The sequence below is a fragment of the Patagioenas fasciata genome, chromosome Z, assembly GCF_037038585.1.
Source record: "Patagioenas fasciata isolate bPatFas1 chromosome Z, bPatFas1.hap1, whole genome shotgun sequence".
Taxonomy (NCBI): domain Eukaryota; kingdom Metazoa; phylum Chordata; class Aves; order Columbiformes; family Columbidae; genus Patagioenas; species Patagioenas fasciata.
The window spans coordinates 76597409-76618389 of NC_092560.1; the positions used below are offsets into that span (position 1 = coordinate 76597409).

At 53.4% G+C, this 20981-nt stretch overlaps 2 protein-coding genes across 4 annotated transcripts; both read left to right on the top strand.

Moving 5' to 3' along the window:
* Positions 1 to 1701: 1701 nt before the first annotated feature.
* Positions 1702 to 6180, top strand: SPMIP6 (sperm microtubule inner protein 6). Of its 2 annotated transcripts, none has more exons than XM_071801796.1 (7): positions 1702 to 2150; positions 3311 to 3455; positions 4000 to 4112; positions 4237 to 4312; positions 4438 to 4651; positions 4764 to 4856; positions 6043 to 6180. In XM_071801796.1, exons 1-7 carry the CDS (start codon positions 2013 to 2015, stop codon positions 6137 to 6139), a joined length of 876 nt encoding a protein of 291 aa, XP_071657897.1. In that variant the 5' UTR covers positions 1702 to 2012; the 3' UTR covers positions 6140 to 6180. The 2 variants fall into 2 exon arrangements, with proteins under 2 accessions (XP_071657897.1, XP_065716307.1); XM_065860235.2 differs by having other exon boundaries at positions 1704 to 2150; positions 4438 to 4646; positions 6043 to 6138.
* An 892-nt stretch (positions 6181 to 7072) lies between these two features.
* MYORG (myogenesis regulating glycosidase) lies at positions 7073 to 16894 on the top strand. 2 transcript variants are annotated; one of them, XM_065860435.2, is made up of 3 exons: positions 7073 to 7191; positions 9663 to 10110; positions 14596 to 16894. In XM_065860435.2, the coding sequence occupies exon 3, from the start codon at positions 14733 to 14735 to the stop codon at positions 16767 to 16769; it is 2037 nt and encodes a 678-aa protein (XP_065716507.1). In that variant the 5' UTR covers positions 7073 to 7191; positions 9663 to 10110; positions 14596 to 14732; the 3' UTR covers positions 16770 to 16894. The 2 variants fall into 2 exon arrangements, with proteins under 2 accessions (XP_065716507.1, XP_065716506.1); XM_065860434.2 differs by lacking the exon at positions 9663 to 10110.
* The last annotated feature ends 4087 nt before the right edge of the window (positions 16895 to 20981 follow it).

Sequence of the window (20981 nt, forward strand, 5' to 3'; positions counted from 1 at the left end):
CTGTCGTACTTCTGTTCCCATCTGCGTAGCGTATTGCCTTAAACAGATCAGTTGTGTCGTGGTTTGTTTTGGGTTTTCTTTTTTCTACCATCAATTTTATGCATTAATTTATTTTATAAATGTGCGGTTTTTTTGGAAAAAAAAAACATGAAACGTGTATAATTTTTTTTTAACATTTCCATTGCAGTATTTATCATTGTTACTGGTTGTGTGTAGTGTAACAAAATTAATGATATTAAAAAGCATACGTATGAAAACCAGCCTGCCAGCCTTTCTCATTGGAGCGAACCGGGGTGAGAGGGTACGAGCTGCAGCGCCTCTTTGGAGCCTCCAGCGACTGCAGATGCTGGAGGTACCAGCCCCAACGCCATGGTCAGTGCCATCCCGCCTGGGCCCAGCAGAAGCTGGTGTGGAGCTGTGCTGTATGGCACAGGACAGCCAGCATTTGGGACGGTTTCTTCCCCAAGGCGGTAGGAAGATGCACAGGCTTGACCCAGCCCCTGCAGCTCGGCTGTGCCTTTCCTCCCAACAGCAACATAAGCAGAAAGAACTGCTGCATCTCTACGGCACTGCTGGGTGAAATAACCTTTTCTCCAGCCTTACAGCCCTGTCTGCCCCTTTGAAGCCATTGGCACAAGAGCCTTGCACTCGTTTTAGAATCCAACACCGGCAGCTGGAAACCCCAGAGACTGCAGGGACAGGGGACAGCTGTGATGGGGAAGGGGTCGCACTGTCTCACTCTGGCAGCCAGCCCAGCACAGGATGAATCCCCTCCAAGTGAGGTTTGGACTCCACCTCTCTGCAGAGCAGTGCTGCCCAGATCTGTGCCATGGGGTGCTCTGAGGCCACTGGGAATGAAGGGGAGTCAGGGGGAGCATCACTGACACCCTCATGTCCGTCCTTCCCTCCCAGCTCCCGGGGGGGACAGGGCTGATGGAGAGCCTAAGCCTGGCTCAACAGAGACCAGCAGGGTGTGAGAATCAATGGCAGCTTCTTTTCTTCATTTCATTACATTACATTTGTCTGGAAGGGTTTGGGTGCGCCAGGCTGCCCAACCACACTGTCCCCCACAGCAAACACAGCAGTACTCAGCAGCCCTTCAGGAGGGTGCGTTGGCAGTCCCCCTGCCACCATGGACATGGGTCTTCACCAGCCATCCCCAAAAACGCGGCAGCAGAGGGTGTGGGACCAGGAGCAGGGCAGAGCTCTGAGCTGGCACTGTGTGACAAGCCAGGCCAGAGCAGGGTTTCTGCAGGGACAGCGATTTCTGCTCGACTCCTCAGCTCGGGGAAAAACACACACAGTTCCTGCGAATCTCTCCCTGACATAACCCAGCTGCACTGAGATGGGTGAGGATCACTCACTCTGACTGCAGAGCCCATCGCTCAGGACAGGAGAGCAAACAAGCCATGCAGGGTCACTTAAATCCAGATTTTTAATTAAAGAGGGGAGACAGAGCAGGTGATAGTTCCCCTGGTCACCCTGGCAGATTGGGACAGTGGTGCCCGGCACTGCGCCTTGGATGTTGGCTGTGCTGATGTGATGCTGTGTGCACACAGCTGGGTAGCTGCAGGGTTTCCAAGGGGCTGGAAAAGCCACAGTCACTACTCCTGCACCTCCCAAAATAGAATTATGTTGACTAGGACCAGCTGAAACTGTTTCCTGCCATTGTTAAAGTAATTGCCGTCAGGAAAGAAAGAAACCCAGGGCCAGGACAAAGCCAGGAGGGTGTAGCCCATAGAGGGATGCAAGCAGCAATTGCTGTACCCTAGATTACAACCAGAGTGTAGCTATGGAATGGACAGCAAGCCACCAGTTCCCTCTGCTTCCCGCACTGTGACATCACTGACAACATAAGCAATACCCCGGGCTGGCAGCAGGAGCACCAGACCCGTTTCATTTCCTGGGTAGGCTGCAAGCCCCCAGCCCCACGCAGTGCTCGTCCAGTGGGGCATCCCCAGGACCCTCTGGGACTCCAAGCCCTCCTGTCCCAGCAAGCAGACTGCTGCACCATGTTCCTCTTCGCCGAAAAGCACAGGACGCCAATCAGCACTTACACCGACTCCTACCGCCCACCATGCACCATGAAGAAGGCCATCCACGAACGGGCTCCACTGAAGTTCGACACAGATAATGAGTTTCTGACACAGGTAAATGCTGTGGGAAAAGGAAAACTCAATTTCTAGCCCTACCCAGCTGTGGGTGCTCGGTGCCAGGCAGGGGGGTGGCACAGTGACCCACAGGGTGCATCACTGCATGTGTGTAATGAGGGGGGGTGTGCTCCCTCGTTAGGAAAGTGTTTGACGCCCCATGGCTTTGGTGCACTGGCTTCTTGTGCACTGGAGCTGCACCCCGTGGTGGCTTTGGGCTCATGGGACAGCCACTCACCAGCACAAGCTCTCACACATCAGTCCTGTCCATCAATAGGTTTCAGAGAGCTCAGGGGGCAGGATCTGCTGAGGAAGGGAACACTGAGGCCCAGGGTTGCTGTGTGACATGGTGATGGTGGGGGGCAGATTTGGTGGCTCTGAAAGCTGGTCCAACACACAACGGCCAGACTCAGTTCCAACTGGGGGACCTTCCATGCCGGAGGACTGAGCAAAGGGATCGGGGCAGATCTGAGCATGAAAAACCCCTTCCCAGCCCCAGTCGTGGAGAAGGAAGGATCCTCGAGCCATGTCCCCACTGCAGGAGGTGTCTGTGGGACATGCAGCTTTCCTCACACAGGCTAACTAGCCTGCAAGCTCCAATGCAAAGCACACTACAAACTGGCTCATCTCTTGCAGCCTCATTAGTGTGTGCATTATAATGAGGGAGCCAGCAGAGGGCACGGAGAGGAATGTCACCACTCTGCAGGGGCAGAAATGCCTCCTGCAGCCAGAGAACCCATCTGCCCTACAAGACCCCAGCCCTCTTGGGTTTTGCCAGCTGTAGGACATTGGTTTGTTCCTGTAACTCCCTTCCCAACCTCTGCTGGCCCCACACCTGGCAGTCCCAGTGCACTCACCCCATCTCCCTCTCTGGGAGGTGCCCAGATGCCTATGGACACCCTGTGTGCACGAGGACAGGAGCCAGTCATGCCCAGCCAGCCCCCCTGCCCTGCTTGGGGCTGAGTGGGAAGCTTTTTGGGGATCACAGCGCTACTATGACCCCCATGCCCACCCACTGTGAAGGGAGGCTTGGTGCTTCGATCTCCAGCTGCGTCTCCAGCATTAGACCTTGCCTGGTAATCAGCTTCACCATGTGCCCCAGCGCCTGCTCTGCAGGTGGTGCCACGTGGCCTGGATGTCTCTCCCCACTCTGTCTGCAGGGATTAACAGTTCCCCCGGTGCTAAAACGGGAAAACCAAGGTCCGCCCGAGGAGGTGATTAGGGCGATAATGCAGGACTGCTACAGGAACACCATGGAGCCTGCTGCCTACTGGCCTGGGAAGTACTGGCTGTCCAGGTCTGAAGGTACTGCCAAGGTCCCAACTGCCCTCCTGTGTCACATGGGCTGTGTCCCCATGGGGTTAGGGGACTGAGGGTACTGACAACAGCCCTGTTCCTCCCCCGTTTTGCATCCTGTATCCCATCAACCCAGTGGCGAAAGGACCCTCCTTCAGTATCTATGCGTGTGGCTTTGCCATAGCCACCCAACCCCATCCCTGCACCAAGACTGTCCCTGTCCCAGGGATGGCTGCAGGTCCCCAGGCTTCTCTCCCCCAGTGGCCCCTAAATACCCCCTGGCGGTAGGTTCTGCCTCAGGGACACCCTGCTGGCACCCCATAGCCCCCAGGGACCAAGGCTGTGTGCGCAGGGCTGAGTGACCAACAAGCTGGAAGTGGTGGGTGTCACCTCCACCACAAATCCTTAACAAGAACCCTGGGAGAAACCCCTCTGACATGCCCTCTGGCTCTGTGGCATTGCTTTTTGGGAAGAGGGGGTGGTGCTATCTGGCTGTCCTCCCATGTCCCCAGCACCACAAGAAGACACCCATGCTGTTTCTTTTGCATTGCAGAGAAGTACAACCCAGTTTTTGTCAATGAGGATAAATACATCACCTGGAGAACAGGTCCCTACAACAGCGCAACCTGGAATAAGCACTCCACTTACCTCCCACTCCTGCCCAAGGTAGAGTTCAAACTCCCTGCATTCCCCCTGCCCCCCAACTGGAGCTGCCCCAGGTGCCACCAGCCCCTTGGGCTCTGCAGCAAAAAGGTGGCAATCCTGCAAGAGCTGTCATGGCTCCTTGCAGGAGACAAGGATGGAGACCTACCTGCGCAGCATACCTGTGCCATACCCCCCAAAACCTGCCTGCCTCAGTCAAATTGGTAACTACCCTCACCCTGGCCCTGTTCCTCCAGCTGCAGCTGTGCCTGTGCCACACTGATGGCCATCTGGGTGGTGGGCTGGTTGTTCCTCCTCACCATTACCCTCGCCTTTCCTCTGCTTTCAGAGAGGGATATGGTCGCCGACATGCTGCGCAGGCTGTCACGGCAAACGCCGCCATCTGTGCAGCCTGTGTACACTGTGTCAGGGAGGGGACCCTTCCAGGGCTACTACAGCCCCTGCTCTGGGCGCCACTACTGCCTGCGAGGGATGGACTACTACATTGATGGGGCCACTGCCATCAGAAGGCATCTCAACGCAATAGGAGAGAGGGCTGTAAGGTTGACATGTCGTGGGATGGTGTGGGATGGGTTGCCATGGGTTGGGCTTGAAATGACCCATCCCCCTTGTCCGTGAAGCCAGTGCTCACCATACCTTTTCTCTCTCTCGCAGGACTATCCGGTGCTGCAATTACAGCCCGAGCGGAATGTCCTGTGCATCTACACATCGCCGCCATCTATACTCCTCCCCGTACACCAACCCTAGGTGCACACAAGTTCCATGGGGGGGTAGCGCTCTAAGCTGGTTGCCCTGAGGGAAAAGCCTATTATTTTTCCATAATGCTAGTCAGCCCCTAGCTCTCTTTTAGTTATGGTTTCATGCAAAATTGCTCAGAGGGTTATTCTGGGGATGACAATGCAGACTGCAGACCCTGAGGGGCAGCAGGTCCCACCAAGGTGCCCACACAGGCAGCAGTGCAGCCACTGCACCTCCATCTCACAGATAAAGTGGATGTGGCCAGGGAGGACAGGACACAGTTGCTAGCGTGTTGTTGCTACCTGCGGAGAAGCAGTTGCCAAATTTCCTCCCAGGACACGCGTTTCTGTGCTTGGTCTCATCCAGCTGTCCTTGGGACTGCAGAGCACCTGAAATCCTGCTGGCACCCCTGAGCCCAGCTGCATGTAGTTTAGCATCTCCCACATTTTTGGGCCTCATTAGTGCTTCTTGTGCTGCTCTTGTATTTTCTGTTATTATTGTTTGCTCTTCTTATCCAAGAACCTGTTCCCTGGTCACGTTGTTTGTTATGCAGCAATCAGCCCTGTCCTTCACCTGCTGCAGGCCCCTTTTAATCCCCACAAATTTACCTTTAGGATGTCTCCATTGCCAAGGCAGCTTTTTTCAGCCCTGGGAAAGCAGCATGGGGAGAGGGGAGACTGTTCAATCAGCTTAGTCATCACTCTGCTACTGCATCAACCTCCCATGGGCCAAAATTAGGTGCCAGGCTTTGCAGAAAATGTGTGATTGGCTTAGAATTCCTGAGCCCTGAAACTAAATGAGAACAAACAGGGAATGCTGGGTTCCTCATAGAAGTTCCTGTGCCCAAGCCTTGGTGAGATGTTTGTCGAAGTCTTCTCCACTGAGAAACAGGCAGATTTTTCTGGACTGGCATGATTCTGTGAATTAAGGTTTTAGGAAAATGACCATGAAAGGGAGAGTAAGTGTTTGCAGGGTGGAAGACCTGCTGGAAGCAGCTTATGAGGTGGCAATGTCAGGGCACTTCAGCTCTTCTGCCCAGGCTTTGCTTTGCCAAGACTCCTCAGAGCAGATAGGGGTGGCTGCATGTCTGCTACTCACCCCTAAGCCATGCTTCCAGCCAAACCCAGGTTTTCTGCTCTTCTTTCTTGACAAAGTTTCATCGTCCCATGGCTGATCACTTTGTCTGCTCTCCTAGGTGGGACTCAAGCCACTTCAGCATGACAGGAGGGGTCCAGAGAGGCAGCTTCACTATCCACCCTGAGTTTAGTTCAGAGGCTTACTATGACCTGTGATGCTGTTGGAGAACAGAGATGGACCTTCATTAAAATTGACTTGGGTAACAATTTCTCTCAGACCCTTTCCTCCAGGCTGGGGAAGTTCCTGGGGAGCCGGGAGAAGCTTTAGGGTTTACAGGTTTGGTGGGTGTTTTAATAATCCTCAGAGGCTGGTACTCCATCACCACCAGCAAGCTGGAGAAAGCGTGCAAGGAAAAGCTCTCAGAGCATAGTAACACAGCCAGAAATAGAAGCAGTTGTTGATACTGATGTTTGTCGGCTTCGCACTGGGGCTGCTTAGGACGTGCTTCCTTTTGCCAAGTTATCCAGAGGAGCTGCCATCCATCTGGGATGCCGAGCACAGACATGGGCTAAATAAGGAGGGGCATTTGAAAGCACTGGATAATTAATGTAAGCATGAAATGCCATTCTCTGACTGAGATATGGGAGCACAGCATCAGCAGGGAACACTACCCAGCACTTTCCACATGTGCTGCAGATCTTAAATGCACAGCGCTGGGGTCCTTGGGACAAGGATGCTCCAGCACAAAGCCACCCGTGGCTCCATGTCCCCACGGAGCACCACCGCTGCCACACCATGCCCACCCCAAGTAACGCCCCAACCCCGGCCTGGGGCCGGGAAAACCCCATGAAAACCCCATCTGCTGGCGGCTGGATGGGCCAGAGTATGCCAACACCGCCGGTGCCAAACCCCGAGTGCCCCCAGCATAGCTCTAGGAGCACCCCCATGCCCAAGTGTCCCCCGGCATCCCCAGCGGCTCCAGCCCCCGCAGCGGCCCCGCCGCCACCGACCGCGGTTTGTGCTGCGGCGGGCGGGGGCGGGCGGGGACGAGCTGTAGCACATCTCCCTGCGGGGAGAGGCGGGCCGGGGGGGCCGGGCTGGAGCTGCAGCCGTAGGGGCCGGGGCGGGGCTGGAGCGGGGGCCGGGGCGGGGCGGCGGGGAGCGCCCAACCCCGGAACCGCTGCGGGCAGCCGGGTGCGGTCGGTCCCCGTCCCCGGTGCCCCCGCCGCGGTGCCGCACAGAGTCCAGCCATGGCCCGGCGCTGCCGGTAAGTTTGCCGGGTCCCGGGGCTGCCCGCCGGAGAAGGATGCAGCAGCCCACGGGGCAGATTTGGGGTGTGCATCCCCGGCATGGGGGGGATGACCGGGTCGGGGGTGCGGGCGCTGGAGACGGGTCTAGGGGTGCCCCGTTCCGCAGACCCCAGGCTGCAGCCGGCAGCGGAGGGAGGCAGCTGCCTGCGTGCTCGGGGAAAGGCCCGCGGGGAGCGGGGTGTCGGTGCAAACCTGCACCCTGACCTTGGGGTGCGAGCGTTTCGTGCTCCGCCGTGTAGGGGCAGCGCAAGTTTTTCTTGTGACGGGCAGGGGGTCTTGCCGCCCGGACAAGATTAAGGGAGCCCGGAGACACGTCCCCGGGTCCCCTTGCAAAGTGGAGCTTTCACTTATGCCACTTAACAGGTGTTTTGACAGTGAAAACTTCAGCAGATGGGTTTACACAGCCGGCTGTTCAACATGCGGGGTCGGGTTTGAAGTGGTTTCTGGGACAGCCCCTCTGTCAGAAAGTGCCGCCAGCAGCGATGAGCAGCCGAAGCTGTTCGAGAAAACACAAATCCTTCTTTACGTTTTTTTCTTTCCCTCTTGAGAAACTCATGATGCCCAAAAGGGCAAGTGCCTGGGACAGCAAACACCTGCAGCCCGATGGGGAATGAGGGTCAGGGGGTTGTGTTTGTGTGGCCAGATCCACATGTGGAAGAGCTGCCAGGGAGCACTTAAAGGGACTGATGATTGTGTTTGACCTGAGGCTGTCCAGCATCATGGTCTGTTGGATGCAGATGGAAACCTGGGGTCCTGAGCCTCCAGCCCACCGCCATGAGCCACCCACAGCTCTCTGGAGCTGCCAGCACCTGGAGTTTCATGGTGACTCTAGTGGCTGGAAAATCGCAGGGGCCGTGCCAAAGGGATGTGCTTGGGTTTCCATTTCTTTCCCATATCACATTGTAGTACTCGGGTGTTGGGGTTGGGCTCGTGTTTCAGCCTGCCTCCGCATCCAAAATGCTGAGCACTCCCAAGGCGCTGAATCAGCTCTTTTAGAGAGGATTGGGGGTGAGACAGGGCACTGGGTCCCACTGTGGGGCAGTTTGTCTTGCAGGACGAAGATGAGGAATGAGATTCATGCCCATGGGAGCACCAGGGAGAGAGGCAGTTGGAGTGACAGAGTGGTAGGTAAAGCACGTCTTGTACCAGTAGGAACTGGGCTGGGCAACCAAAAGACAGCAGCAAAGACACCAAAATCTTTATGGCTGTGTGTATCTTCTGCAGCATACATGGCAAATGAAATAAGCTAATAGTGGACATGCCACGGTTCCATACACCACTGTCTTAGCACCCTGTGCCACGACCCTGCTTGGTGCTGGCTCCTTTGGTGGGATTGATGAAATTATTGCAGTTGTCACTCTTGTTTCTTTCTTTTTTTTTTTTTTTATTGGTCAAAGATTTATATCATCCTAGCGTGCTGGCACGTGGAACTGCTAGTATTTGGTGTTTTGCTTTCACTGTGGTTGGGCATGAGCTGACCGATTTTAAGGGATGACTCTGAGAGACACTGACCCCACAGGCGCCAAGGCTCACGGTTACTCCATGGACCACAGCTTTGGGGCTTTCGCTCCCCCAGGGGCTGCAGGACACTTCCAAGGTGGGCACAGGGATGTCCCCAAAGGGAGAGCACTGCAGCTTTCTCTCCCATGTATCTGATGCACTTTGATACGAATGGACCAAGAGAGCTCACTTTGTTTTAAAATATCTGCAAACCTTTGTGGCTTGGACAAATTCAGGTGCCGTGATGTGCCTCCAGGCAGGGGAAGGAGAGAGCCCTCAGCTGTGGTTTAGGCACGAGCCAGCAGCACCGCAAGCATTGTGAGTTAGAGTGAGAACCCAGCTTATTAAAACTTCATCTTGCTAATTAGCACAGGGTGAAGAACAAAGATGATGTTGTAAAGGGGGAATTGTCAGGGGTGTTAAATATTAAGTCATCTGCTGCCAGAATTGACTTGCAGTGGCTTTTTTGTACTTGTGGTCAGACACTGAATGAGGTGCCTAAATGGGTTTGGAATATCACTTGACACTGGCAGCTTTAAAGGATATAACTTGGCTGCAAAGTGCCAATTCCTGCAATATAGGTGGAAGTATTTAAGGCTGGGCAGAGCTAATGCTGCAGCCTCAAAGCTCCTGTCTGAGCTTGGAGATGGAGCGAGGTGCTAGCAGTGTGTCTGTGCTTTGCAGATGAGCTCTGTATTCATGTGCCCGCCCCCTGGAATTGGGGTTTATCCTTTGGGTGCCCAGTGCTGTTTAATCCTGGCTTACAAACCAGCTGGCAGCAGCAGGGCTGCTTGTTTCCTTTTGCTCAAGGAGCCTCGTTACTCTGCCGAATCATGGTTCTGCTTAAAACGACAAGATTTGGGGAGGGGGAAAAAAAAGAGACAAACAAACTCTGGTTTGTTTTTTATTTTGCTTTCTGCTTCTGGAGGGTCTGTGAATGCAGGAGGGTGTGAGCCTTTGCTGGACCTTCCCGCTCACCTGGCAGGGAGGTGAGATGCCAGCCCGAATCCCGCGACTTCGGGACCTGAGACTTGGTGAAACTCGTCCCCTTTGTGCCACTGTGATGTCTGCAGCATCTGCCTTCTGGCCGGGCCCTGCTGCCTCTGCACACCCCGGCCGGAGGGCTGGCTGCTCACACGTCCGTCATGGTGCCTGAGAAAACACGCCGGTGACGTGCTGGGTCCCCTCCTCCTGCCCTTGGACACATGCTGCTCAGGGCACAGTCAGCTCATAGCCCCGAATCACCCCTGTGCTATGGAGAGGATGGAGTTCCTGGGGATGCGGAGATGTAGCAGTGCTTATTTTTTTATGTGTTTAAAAAGCCATCTGTGGTGGAGCCAGGCGGCAGGCAGGGATCCCCAGGAGGTGATGCACGGGTAAGTACCAGCACTGTGCCCCCGGTGGGATGAGGTGCATCCTGGCCGGGGCTGTCTGTATCCAACACCCGGGTGCTGTGGGGAATTTGCTGCCATGTCCACCACGGGGACAGCAGCCCCAGCAGCAAGTGGCTGTCGCTTTGCAGGAGGTGCAGAGATCCCCCCCATGCAGTCTTTCCCCGATCCTCTCAGGCCAGGCAGTGTGTCAGTCCCTGCTGTGACCGCACTGGGGACAGTGAACGTGGGGGACCTCGGGGAAGGAGGCACCATGTCACCCCTGCCTGTCCCGCTGCCCTGGCTCAGGGTCCAGGGCTCTGTACCACCCACATTATCCCCAGGGGTGGCTAGTGCCCCATGGGGATAAACTCAGGGCCAAGGTATTTGGGGGATGCTTGTGGGTGGCTCTGCAGGGCCGGGGGAAGAATTGGTGCCTCTGATCTACGGGGGGTGGGGAGGCCGGTGCATGTGAGAAGCACCTGAGCCCTGTGCCAGCACTGACTCCCGGTGCCCCTGCCTGTCCCACATGCTCCCATCAGCACCAAGGAGCTGTAATGGTGTTTTCACCCTTTATGACTCCAAAAAGCTCCACTGAGAACTCCAGTACTGCTGCAGACCCCTCCAAGGGAAATTAACCCCCAGGAAGGGTTTGCTTATCCCTTATTTCAGGTTTACAAAGTCCCTTTTGTAGTGCTCTTCCCCCCTGGGGGGTGCAGAACAGTGCCAGGGCACAGCACATGGAGGCTTTTTCACAGTGAAGTAATTTTGCCCATAATTTGCCATCCTAATGCCCTGATATTTTAGGGGGTTGGAAATGCCTCCTGATGGAATCTGCAGTGTTTCCTTAGTTCAACTCCTGCCATGATGTTTGGGGAGGTGGCAGATGCACCTTGCACTGGAGGGGAAGGTTTCCTGGCATCCCCGTGTGGGAAATGCGTGCATGTCCCCAACACCAGCTTGGCCCCCATCACAATTCAGACTGACCCCTGCCAGGGTGATAGGGACCACCTAAATGTTATTGACCCTCTTTAAAGGAGTGCCCTAATTGCAAAGTCACTGGGGTTAGTGGTGCTGTGGGTCTCGCAGCCCATGGTTAGCAGCAGTGTTGGTAAAAATAGAAGCGGCCAAAAAATGGATTTTTATTTTTGGTCTGTAAAGTGTGTCCTGCTCAGATGTTTAGCTTTCATCTTGAGTTGAGGCGAGATGACTCGCCGCTTCTACAGGACGGGAAAAAAAGCTTTGTTTTGGGTCAGCTGGGAAGCTCCAGCACAGCAAGCTGCAAACATGCTGTTCGGCTTTGATGTCCTCTCTTCCTGTTTTCTTTTATTTTCTTTTTTTTTTTTTTTTTTTTTTTGAGAAGTTAAGGGTCACCACAATGTCATCTTGGAGCCAAATGACAAGTTCTCATTAAAAAAAAAACAAACAGGCTTTGCATGAGCAGGCACCTCTGCAGGCTGTGACTTGCAATGAGAAGTGGCACTTGTCTCTGGGGAGCTTGGGAGACTTACCTCTCATCTGGGATGAGGCCAAATCACCAGCTGAAGAACAGTACGTTTCGTTAACAAGGCAAAAAAAAGAGAGGGGCCAATGGGCACAGAGTGAGGTCCTGTTTTAAGAGACCTCCCTGGCCTGTTGGTGCTCTGGGCAATGCCTGCAAACACCCTTCTCAGCATCCTTGCTGCAGTGCTACCCAAGCGGGTGATGTCCATCAGCCCAGGGCAGCCACAGGGATTTGATCCTGGCCCAGACAGAGTGACCAGGCAGGATTAAATTTGCCAGCTGGGACACTCAGCTTGCACATCCCTCTGAGGCAGATCAGCATACAAGGGCCACAAGAGGCTGCACAACCTTTCTTTAAGAACACATTACTGGCAGCAGCAGTGACAGCTCCTTCATGTATGTCATGAGCTCCAGCCCATGGTGGGGAAAAGAAACAGCCTAAAAATAGAGTGTCTTCGAAATAGTTCATAAATAATAAATGGACCTCCTGAAAGAGAAGTGAAAATCCAGAAACTTCCTGAAGCCTTGGAAGCTGCTGTGTTGCTCTCAGTTTTAGGTGGAGGTGGCCAGTCCTGCTGCAGCAGGGTGAGCCATTTCTCAGGCTTAAAACCCTAACTGAGAGCCGGGAAAGAGAGCACCATTTATTTCATCTTTTTTTTTTTTTTCAGAAAATGTGAAAACTTTCCAAAAATATTTTCCCAAATAATTTGAAAGTCCTGCATTTTATTTTGTTCCCCCTTGTGCTTTGCAGTCCCCAGATAAGGCATGCATGAGACACAGGCATGCCTCTCGTAGGTATTTGCACTTCCCTCTGTGGCATCCCAAAAATCCCCAGTGCCAAGAGGGAGGGAGCTCGTTTGGGCTCAGCGTACCCATCTGTATTTCCAGAAGTGTCCTGCCACTTGTGGCTGTGCTCAGCTGCGCTGGTTTTGGCTAAGACTCTTCTGCAAACCTTCCTCCCCCGCAACCCTGGTACTGTCCTGTGCTGCGTCTTGTTCACCCTGAAATCAAGGAGGGGTTGGTAGAGGGGATGAGCATTTATCCCACGCACAGCAACTTGCCACCACTGTGTCCTCTTTGCCTTCATTGCCCCATTTTTGCTGGGCTCAGCCACGCTTACATCAAACGTGCTGGTGGCTGAGGGTCCCATTCCTGGGGTGCAGGAACCAGCTCCGGGTGACACAATCAGGGTTGTTGGAGTCACCCCTGTCCCGTGCTGGAGCTCCCCGCCAATGAGCAAAGGCTCTGTGGGACTTGGCCATGGGACAAGTCGTTTAGCTAAACCCGTTCAGGCTAATCACTTCCTAATGCTGCCATAATCCCATTTAAAGCAACTGGAAGCCTAGGAAGTTACCGGCTCCCAGGGGAAGCCAACAGTGAAAAGGTTCCTCCAGCTGCAAGGTCTGACAACAATACATGCTTCAAGATGAATATAAAATGCAGTTTTGTTGAGCCCATGCCCAGGTGTTGCTCTGAGCTTATACCTGGGCATCCCCATAGTGGAGTAGCAACGTTTAGATGATGCTCAGGCCCCCCTTTCTGCTTTGCCAATCCTTTTTGGGAGGAAGATTTGTCCAAGGTGCAGAGGACAATGTACTCGGGCTTGTCACACCTGCAGCAGAGAGAGGATTCAGTATTTCCCTTTGGATCTTCTTCTTCCTTCTTTTTTTTTTTTTTTAATAAAATAAACCAACCACATCAGAGAGAGTCCCTGCAACCAACTTTCTTTGTGCCTGGAAAGAGTTTGGTCTTTGTTTTGTTTTTGGTTTGTTTTTGGTTTGTTTTTGGTTTGGTTTTTGTTTTGTTTTGTTTTGTTTTGTTTTGTTTTGTTTTGTTTTGTTTTGTTTTGTTTTGTTTTGTTTTCCTCCAGTTTGCCCAGAGCCCACGGGCTTGCAGCACCAGGGCTTGGGGAGGACACGATGTGCCCATGTTTGCTGGCACTAGGCAGGTACCGACCAGCTGGTCTGTGGCTCTGCAGCTCCTCTCCGTCCGCTGCTCCTCCTGCAGCCGAGTTTGTTTCTCTCTCTGCTGTGTCCTTACTTTACTTTTCCCCTCTGTATTCCCGACGCTGTGCTTGGCTGAGCTCAGCCAGCCTGTGGCCAAGGAAAAGCCATTAAGCTCTTGGCACATCCCACATCCCCAGGGCCTCGCAGGGAGGAATGGACTGGAGCTGCAACACAGCCAGGAGCTGTGAGGGATGGAGGAAGAGCCCTTTGGAGGTCCTGCACTGCTCACCCCTAATAAAATTAGCTTTTCTTGCACCTGGAACTGTTGCAGGGGTCTGCACGCATGGCAGGAGGTGGCTGCTCTCCTCCCACTCAGGTCTGCTGGCACGGTACCTCCCACAGCCATGCTTTGCTGCACAACACACCCCCAACATGCCCCCCAAAAAGCCATGAAACAAGGTACCCCAGCCCCATTTGGCCATCCAGGGGCTGCAGATAAACTGTGATTTACCCACCTTCTCGGCAAAGTATTGCCCAGCTGGAGTTGCTGGGGCATGTTGGGGACAGAGAGGGGATGGTGCTGCAGATGAGTTAAATCTGCCAGAGAGGCACTTTGAGTAGAATTAGGAGCGGCTGCCTGTAATTCATTATGTGGAGTCTTTTGTCACTCTTAATTAGCCACGTCCCTTAAAGACGCTATCAGTGGACTTGATCCAGTCCCTGCTCAGCCTCCTCCTACCCTCTCCCAGCCTCTGCTTCTGCCTCACTGGAACTCTTACCCAACAACAACAAATGTGGCCTTATTTGGTCCTTATTGCCCTGGGGTTGTTCTCTTTGGGGGCTCAGGCCGTTCTCCACACCAGTGGTCTGCCCAGGGTAATCGGAGACGGTGTCTGGTACGGGGTGTACGGCGCCTGACACGTCGCAGCACAGCAGCAAGGGGGCTGGAGGGAACTGCTGAGCTTGAGCCAGCGAATAAATGGCAAGGCATCCCTTGATTCAGAAGTTCTTCTGAGACTATTTATATCCTCCTCTTTTTCAGAGACAGACAGGTGCTCTGCGACTCAGTGGAGGTGGGAACTCCCCTTTCAGTTTTTTTCTCCTGAGAGGCCCAGGCTTGCCACAAAGAAATCTTCCTTCCCACTCCTCTGCAAAAAGCTCTAGAGAAAACAGAGCACCATGTACACCTTCCTGCCCGAGAACTTCACACCAGTGAAGCAGAAGCCCTCCAAGGAGCTGAGGCCCATGCTCGGGGCCATCTTGCTGGGCCTCGTCCTGTTCATCGCCGCGGTGGTGGCCTGGTGCTACTACACGGTGTCCCTGCGGAAGGCGGAGCGGCTCAAGACGGAGCTGATGGACCTGCGGGCGGACGGCTTTGTCATCAGGAACCAGCACGGGGAGGTGGTTTTCCGTCTGGCCTTCCGCTCGGGCAGCCTCGACCTGGAGTCGTGCTCCAAGGAGGGTGAGATTTTGAGCTGCACGCGGTCGGGCCGGGGGCCGCTCAACTTCTTCATCCAGACGGTGAAGCCCAAGGACACGGTGATGTGCTACCGCGTGCGCTGGGAGGAGCTGGCGGCCGGCCCGGCGGTGGAGCACACCATGTTCTGGGAGGACGCCCACTGGTACGGGGGCTCGGAGATGAGCACCCAGCACTGGCCCATCCGCCTGGCCGGCTACCAGGAGCCCGTGCCCTACGTGACGAGCGACGTCTACTCCTTCCGCGACAGCTTCGGCGGCATCCTGGAGCGCTACTGGCTCTCCTCCAAGGCGGCGGCCATCAAGATCAACGACTCCGTGCCCTTCCACCTGGGCTTCAACGCCACCGAGCGCACCCTCTTCTTCCAGGCCCGCTACAAGGACTCGCCCTACAAGCCCCCGCCGGGGCAGCAGCCCTTCCCCGAGCTCAGCTACCGCGTCTGCGTGGGCTCCGACGTCACCTCCATCCACAAGTACATGGTGCGCCGGTACTTCAACAAGCCCTCCAAGATCCCTGCTGAGAACGCCTTCCGATACCCCATCTGGTCCACCTGGGCCCTCTACAAGAATGATATCGACCAGGATAAACTGTTGCGTTTTGCTGAAAAGATCAAGAAGTACCGTTTTAACTGCAGCCACATTGAAATTGATGACATGTACACACAAGCCTATGGGGACTTTGACTTTGACCCTGTCAAGTTCCCCAATGTAACAGAGATGTTTGCAAAGCTGAGGGAGGATGGGTTTAAGGTCACCCTGTGGACTCACCCTTTCATAAACTACAATTCCTCCAATTTTGGGGTGGGGATTGAGCGTCAGCTGTTCATCAAGGAGCCGTCAGGGCGGCTGCCGGCCATGGTGGAGTGGTGGAACGGCATCGGGGCCATCCTGGACTTCACCAACCCAGCAGCCCGGGACTGGTTCCAGAGCCACCTGCGCCAGCTCCGACACAAGTATGGCATTTCGTCCTTCAAGTTCGACGCAGGCGAGACCAGCTACCTGCCCAAGCAGTTCAGCACCTTCCGCCCACTCTCGGACCCCAGCATCTGGTCGCGGCGCTACACGGAGATGGCCATCCCCTTCTATGAGCTGGCCGAGGTGCGGGTGGGCTACCAGTCGCAGAACATCTCCTGCTTCTTCCGCATCATTGACCGTGACTCTGTCTGGGGCTACGAGCTCGGCCTCAAGTCCCTCATCCCCACGGTGCTCACCATCAGCATGCTGGGGTACCCCTTCATATCTGCTGACATGATTGGGGGGAATTTTTTCCCCAATAAGACAGATGGGGCAGTGGAAATCCCTGACCGGGAGCTGTACATTCGGTGGCTGGAGCTCTCGGCCTTCATGCCCTCCATGCAGTTCTCCATCCCACCCTGGCTCTATGACAAGGAGGTGGTGGAGATTGCACAGAAGTTCACAGAACTCCACGAGTCACTGGTGGCCCCACTGCTGCTGGAGCTGGCTGGGGAGGTCACCGACACTGGGGACCCCATCATCCGTCCCATCTGGTGGATCTCACCCCGCGACGAGGCCACTCACAGGATCGACTCCCAGTTCCTCATTGGTGACACCCTCATGGTGGCCCCTGTGCTGGAGATGGGCAAGCAGGAGCGTGACGTCTACCTGCCAGCGGGCAAGTGGCGCAGCTACAAGGGGGAGTTGTTTGAGAAGACCCCGGTGCTGCTCACAGACTATCCCGTCGACCTGGATGAAATTGCCTATTTCCTCTGGGTTTCCTAACAGTATCCTACGTCAGCTTTGGGATAACTATGCCTTACCTAAGACTTTGTAACAAATAATAATTCTAATTGCACATTTTGTTTGACGATGGGGATAAGGAATGAAATTAAATAGACTTAACTGTCCTCGGGGTAATCTTTTTTTATTTGGAGGGGAGTTGAGCTTTTATTCATTTTGGGGCAGGTAGGAGACTCCAGTTGAGTTACAGTGGGCAGAATTTTCTGTGTATAGGTCAGGAAGCAGTTGTCAGTCTGTCTGTAAACACATGGTAAACCAAATACTTTTTCAGTTCCCAAGGATCTGAAGAGGTGGAGGTTGGTTAATGCCAGTGGGAGCATTTCTGGTCTCGTGGGAGAGTCCAGTGCTGGGCGTGGGGGTGTGTGAAGTGGGAGGGTTGCTACAGCACAGCCTGCCTTATGTTTTATAATATGAAAAATTATTTAAAAGGCTTTTTTTAAGAGCAGAAAATAAATTAGAGATACATATATATATATATACACATATATTTTTCCCCACTTTGATCTAGTTGGCACTGGACTAATACTTGCCCCATACTCCCACTTTCCTGGATACCAGGCAGGCCAGGTTACTCGAATGATGTCCAGGTATTTTAACTGTATGGGCTGCATCTCACTTGCTGTGGCAGCTGCATCCCACCTCCTCACCCATTTAACACCCACTGCAAGGCACTTGCCTGTGTGTTTTGCCTTGGGTGTCAACATTGCCCTTCCTAGAGCAGTGCTGTCCATACCAGCATGCACCATTAGTCTTTTTAAAGGGCTTACGGCCCGGCTTCTTTATGTGATTGTCCTGCCAATATCATCCTTTTTGGTTTTTAAGGACAGTTGAGCTTTCCGATCTGTTGCCGGCAGAAGGATTGCCTGGAGCAAAGTGGTTCTCACAAATTACGTGCAGCTCTTCCCTGGGAACAGAAGGTTCCCATGAGTGGCACGCGTTTTGGATTGACAGTGACGTTTGCTGCTAGCCGGCTTGTTAGTGGGTGGAAAACACCAGCTTTTTGCACTGATGGGTTTGTGCCAGCGGGTGTTCTCACCGCACCCGCGGAAATGTTCTCATCTACCATGAGATTAAGCTAATATCAATCTCCGTCTCAGGTTGCAGTTAGAGGTGATGATTTTGTTGAGGGTTTTTCTGAAGCAGCCCTCTTCTCTCCCCAGGAGAATCAGGAGCGTGCCTCAGGCAGTGTTTGCAGTGCTGGCGGTGAGGTTGCTATCAGAGGATTCTGGAGGGCACATTTGGTGACATGATCCTGTGACCCAAGTCCCCGGCAGCCATGGTGGAGATGCAGAGATGTCTCCCAGCTTTGTAATTTAGTTTTGTGCAGGGAGATGCATTTACAGAGAGCTGTGGGCAATCTCTGCTCTGAGAAAGAGCAAACAAAACTGAAGCCTGGCAGCCCTCCACCCCAGGGCAGGACATTCTCGGCTGTGCCCTGGTTGGGAGTGCATTTCAGACCCTGAATTTTTAATGACCTCTGCAGAGTTGAACTGTATTGTCTGGGAAGGTTTGGGGCACCCTGCCCAGACAACAGCCAACCAAGGAGAGTTCAGAATCTGCAGGATTTCTCATGGGATTTTGTCTGGTCTGAGCATGGGTCTGGTATGAGCCTGTCACCTGGGGAGATAGAGCTGTGTTTTGGGTAGGGTTGGGTACCAGTGGAGATCATTCTCAAAGCCCATCTCCTGCATTGCAGAGGAGGCAGAAAAGGAGATGTGCTAAACCTGGGGTTTGTGATGGGATCCAGAGTGAAAATTCAGGTTTGAGGCAAAATCAGAAGTGCTTTCATAGTTAAGAAGCGAGGAAGTCCAGTTTGATGGACTCTTTGAAGCATCCCTTGTGGTCTGAATCTGCCCTGCATAATTGGGTGTTTCAGGCTCAAAATGCGATGCAAGGGAGCCCTATAGGTCCCCGCCCAGCGGGAGAACAAGCGTGTCCCAAAGTCTGTTTCTTGTGGCTTTTAGATAAAAAGGACTCAGGTTTGTTCTCTGCCATCAGTTGTGTTACAAGTTACAGACACCTTCTGGCAAAGAGTTAATCCTGGAGCCCCAGTGTCAGTCATCAGGACACTGACAGGATTTGGCCTTTTGACTAGAAGGTGGAGGTGAGTGATAGAATAGTTTGGGTTGGAAGGAACCTTCAAAGGTCATCTAGTGCAAGCCCCCTGGACATGAGTCTGACCACAGACTGTAAGGAGAACAGGTTGCAGAGGGGGCTTCTCCAGTGCTAGAAATCCATGAACGCTCTGTGGGGCTCCACCTCTCCCCTCTCAGCCTTTGCTTGTGAAATACTTGTCCTCCCTTAGCATGGGGGTCATTGAATGGAGGAGATGCTGCTGCACAGCTCAGCCACCAGTGAAGATGAGGGAACATGGGCACAGGACTTCATGGGAAGGATTCCAGAGTGATTGGGGGATGTTGCGTCTTCTCCACTGTGCCACTTGCTGCATCCCTCACTAGTAAGGGGTGAGGCTACATGAAGAGAAACACAGCATTCCCATTACTATCCCATTATTATGAAAATGGAGCAGCCAGATGAGTGCCTTCAGTCCTCTTCTAGTGGTTTCAGGCACTGTCAGGAAGGTCACAGAGGAAATACCCTGTTAGATACACCATCCTTCTTTCCCTCCCCTTGAAAGAAAGGATTTTATTATCAAAGTTTTAATTCTCTTTTTATTTAACTAAATAAATGGGTAAGATTATAGAGCGCCCTTATTTTTATAAATGCTATAGCTAGGGCATAAGTTGTGGCTAGTCAGTGCTCGAGCTAGGAGAAAAATAAAGCTGTTGGGAGGACATAAGGGATGATGCTGAAGAGCAGGTCCATACGGGTGGCTCGAGGACAGGCTCAGCAGTGCTGCCTCAAGTTATCTCAAAGGCCCCTAGGTGCCTTTTCCATCCACCTTTTCAACAAAACCACTATTTCTAATGCTATGCTGTAGCCCTGCAGGACTCAAGGACCTCACAGATCACAAGCACTGTGTGCACCGACACCTTGGGAACTGCTAGCCAGGGACATTTCTCTGATTTACACCATGGGTAAGTGTCAAAAACAGGGTTTAGTTTGACTCAGCCAAGTAAAAGCCCTGAAAGAGGTTTTGTGTTTCGGTTCAGCCTTCGGCACCCCAGCCCATGGCTGATCATGGCTGAGCAGCAGGTCAACATGATGCCCATGTGATTGAATTTTGAAGCTTGCACTGTCATGTACTGGGTTTTCTGGATGCTTGTGTTTGCGCATGTCGTCCTGTGTCAGACTGCAATGCTGGTGGGTTTGTTTTTAACCACTTTTCTAATTATTAATTGTTATGAAAACAAAACTGTAACATGAATCACCTTGATTGATATAAAACTTTGGAAAACAAAAAGAAGTTTGACTATGTCCATCTGTACCAAGTATGTGGGGCCAGTAGTTTGGGCAGATTTGGGACTTTTTACATCCAGACTTCACCAAAACCAGAGATGATATTGTGGCTTATTTAAAGCTTGCAGCTCTGATGTATGTCTTAAAAAGAGGAGCTGGCAGCCCCTCTGCTCTTCTGTTTGCAGTGATGGCGGATGGGGATGTGGAGATGAACCATTGGTGTGGGTCACGGATCGCCCTGCCTTGGGTCCCACCAGCCAAGGGAATAGCCATGTCTTAGGTCTGGCCTGGAAAAGATCATGTCCAGGCAAACCCTAATGCTGCGTCCAACCCCAGGGGTGGGGACCAGACCATCTGCACCCCTATTTCTGATGACATCCACCCAAAAAGTGACCATTGACACTGACTAGGGGGGGATTGCTGCTCCACAATGCTCTCACTTCGGGACTGTTTGCAGGTGCTGAAGAGGAGGAGCCTGCTCTTGGCTTCCCATGGGCACTCCAGATGGTCCATCTTGGCCCTGACTGTCACCACTGCCCCTGGGGACCCCCTTTCTGAATGGGGCTGATGGCTGGGAGGGTACAGAGTAACATTTGTAGCTGTGGGACTGCCAGAAATGGAGTGTGTGAAACTTGTTTGGGACCCTGCTTTTCCCCATGCCACCCCCTTTTCCCCACACAGTGTCTTTCCTGCCCTTTCAATCTGTTACTGTACGAAACACGGCCTGCACAACACTGGCCAACACATGCAGCTTGGCTTGAGGGATGAGAAGGACTTCAATCTGCTCCTTTTGCAATATATTTTGCCAACACTCTGCCTTCTCACTTGGATCCA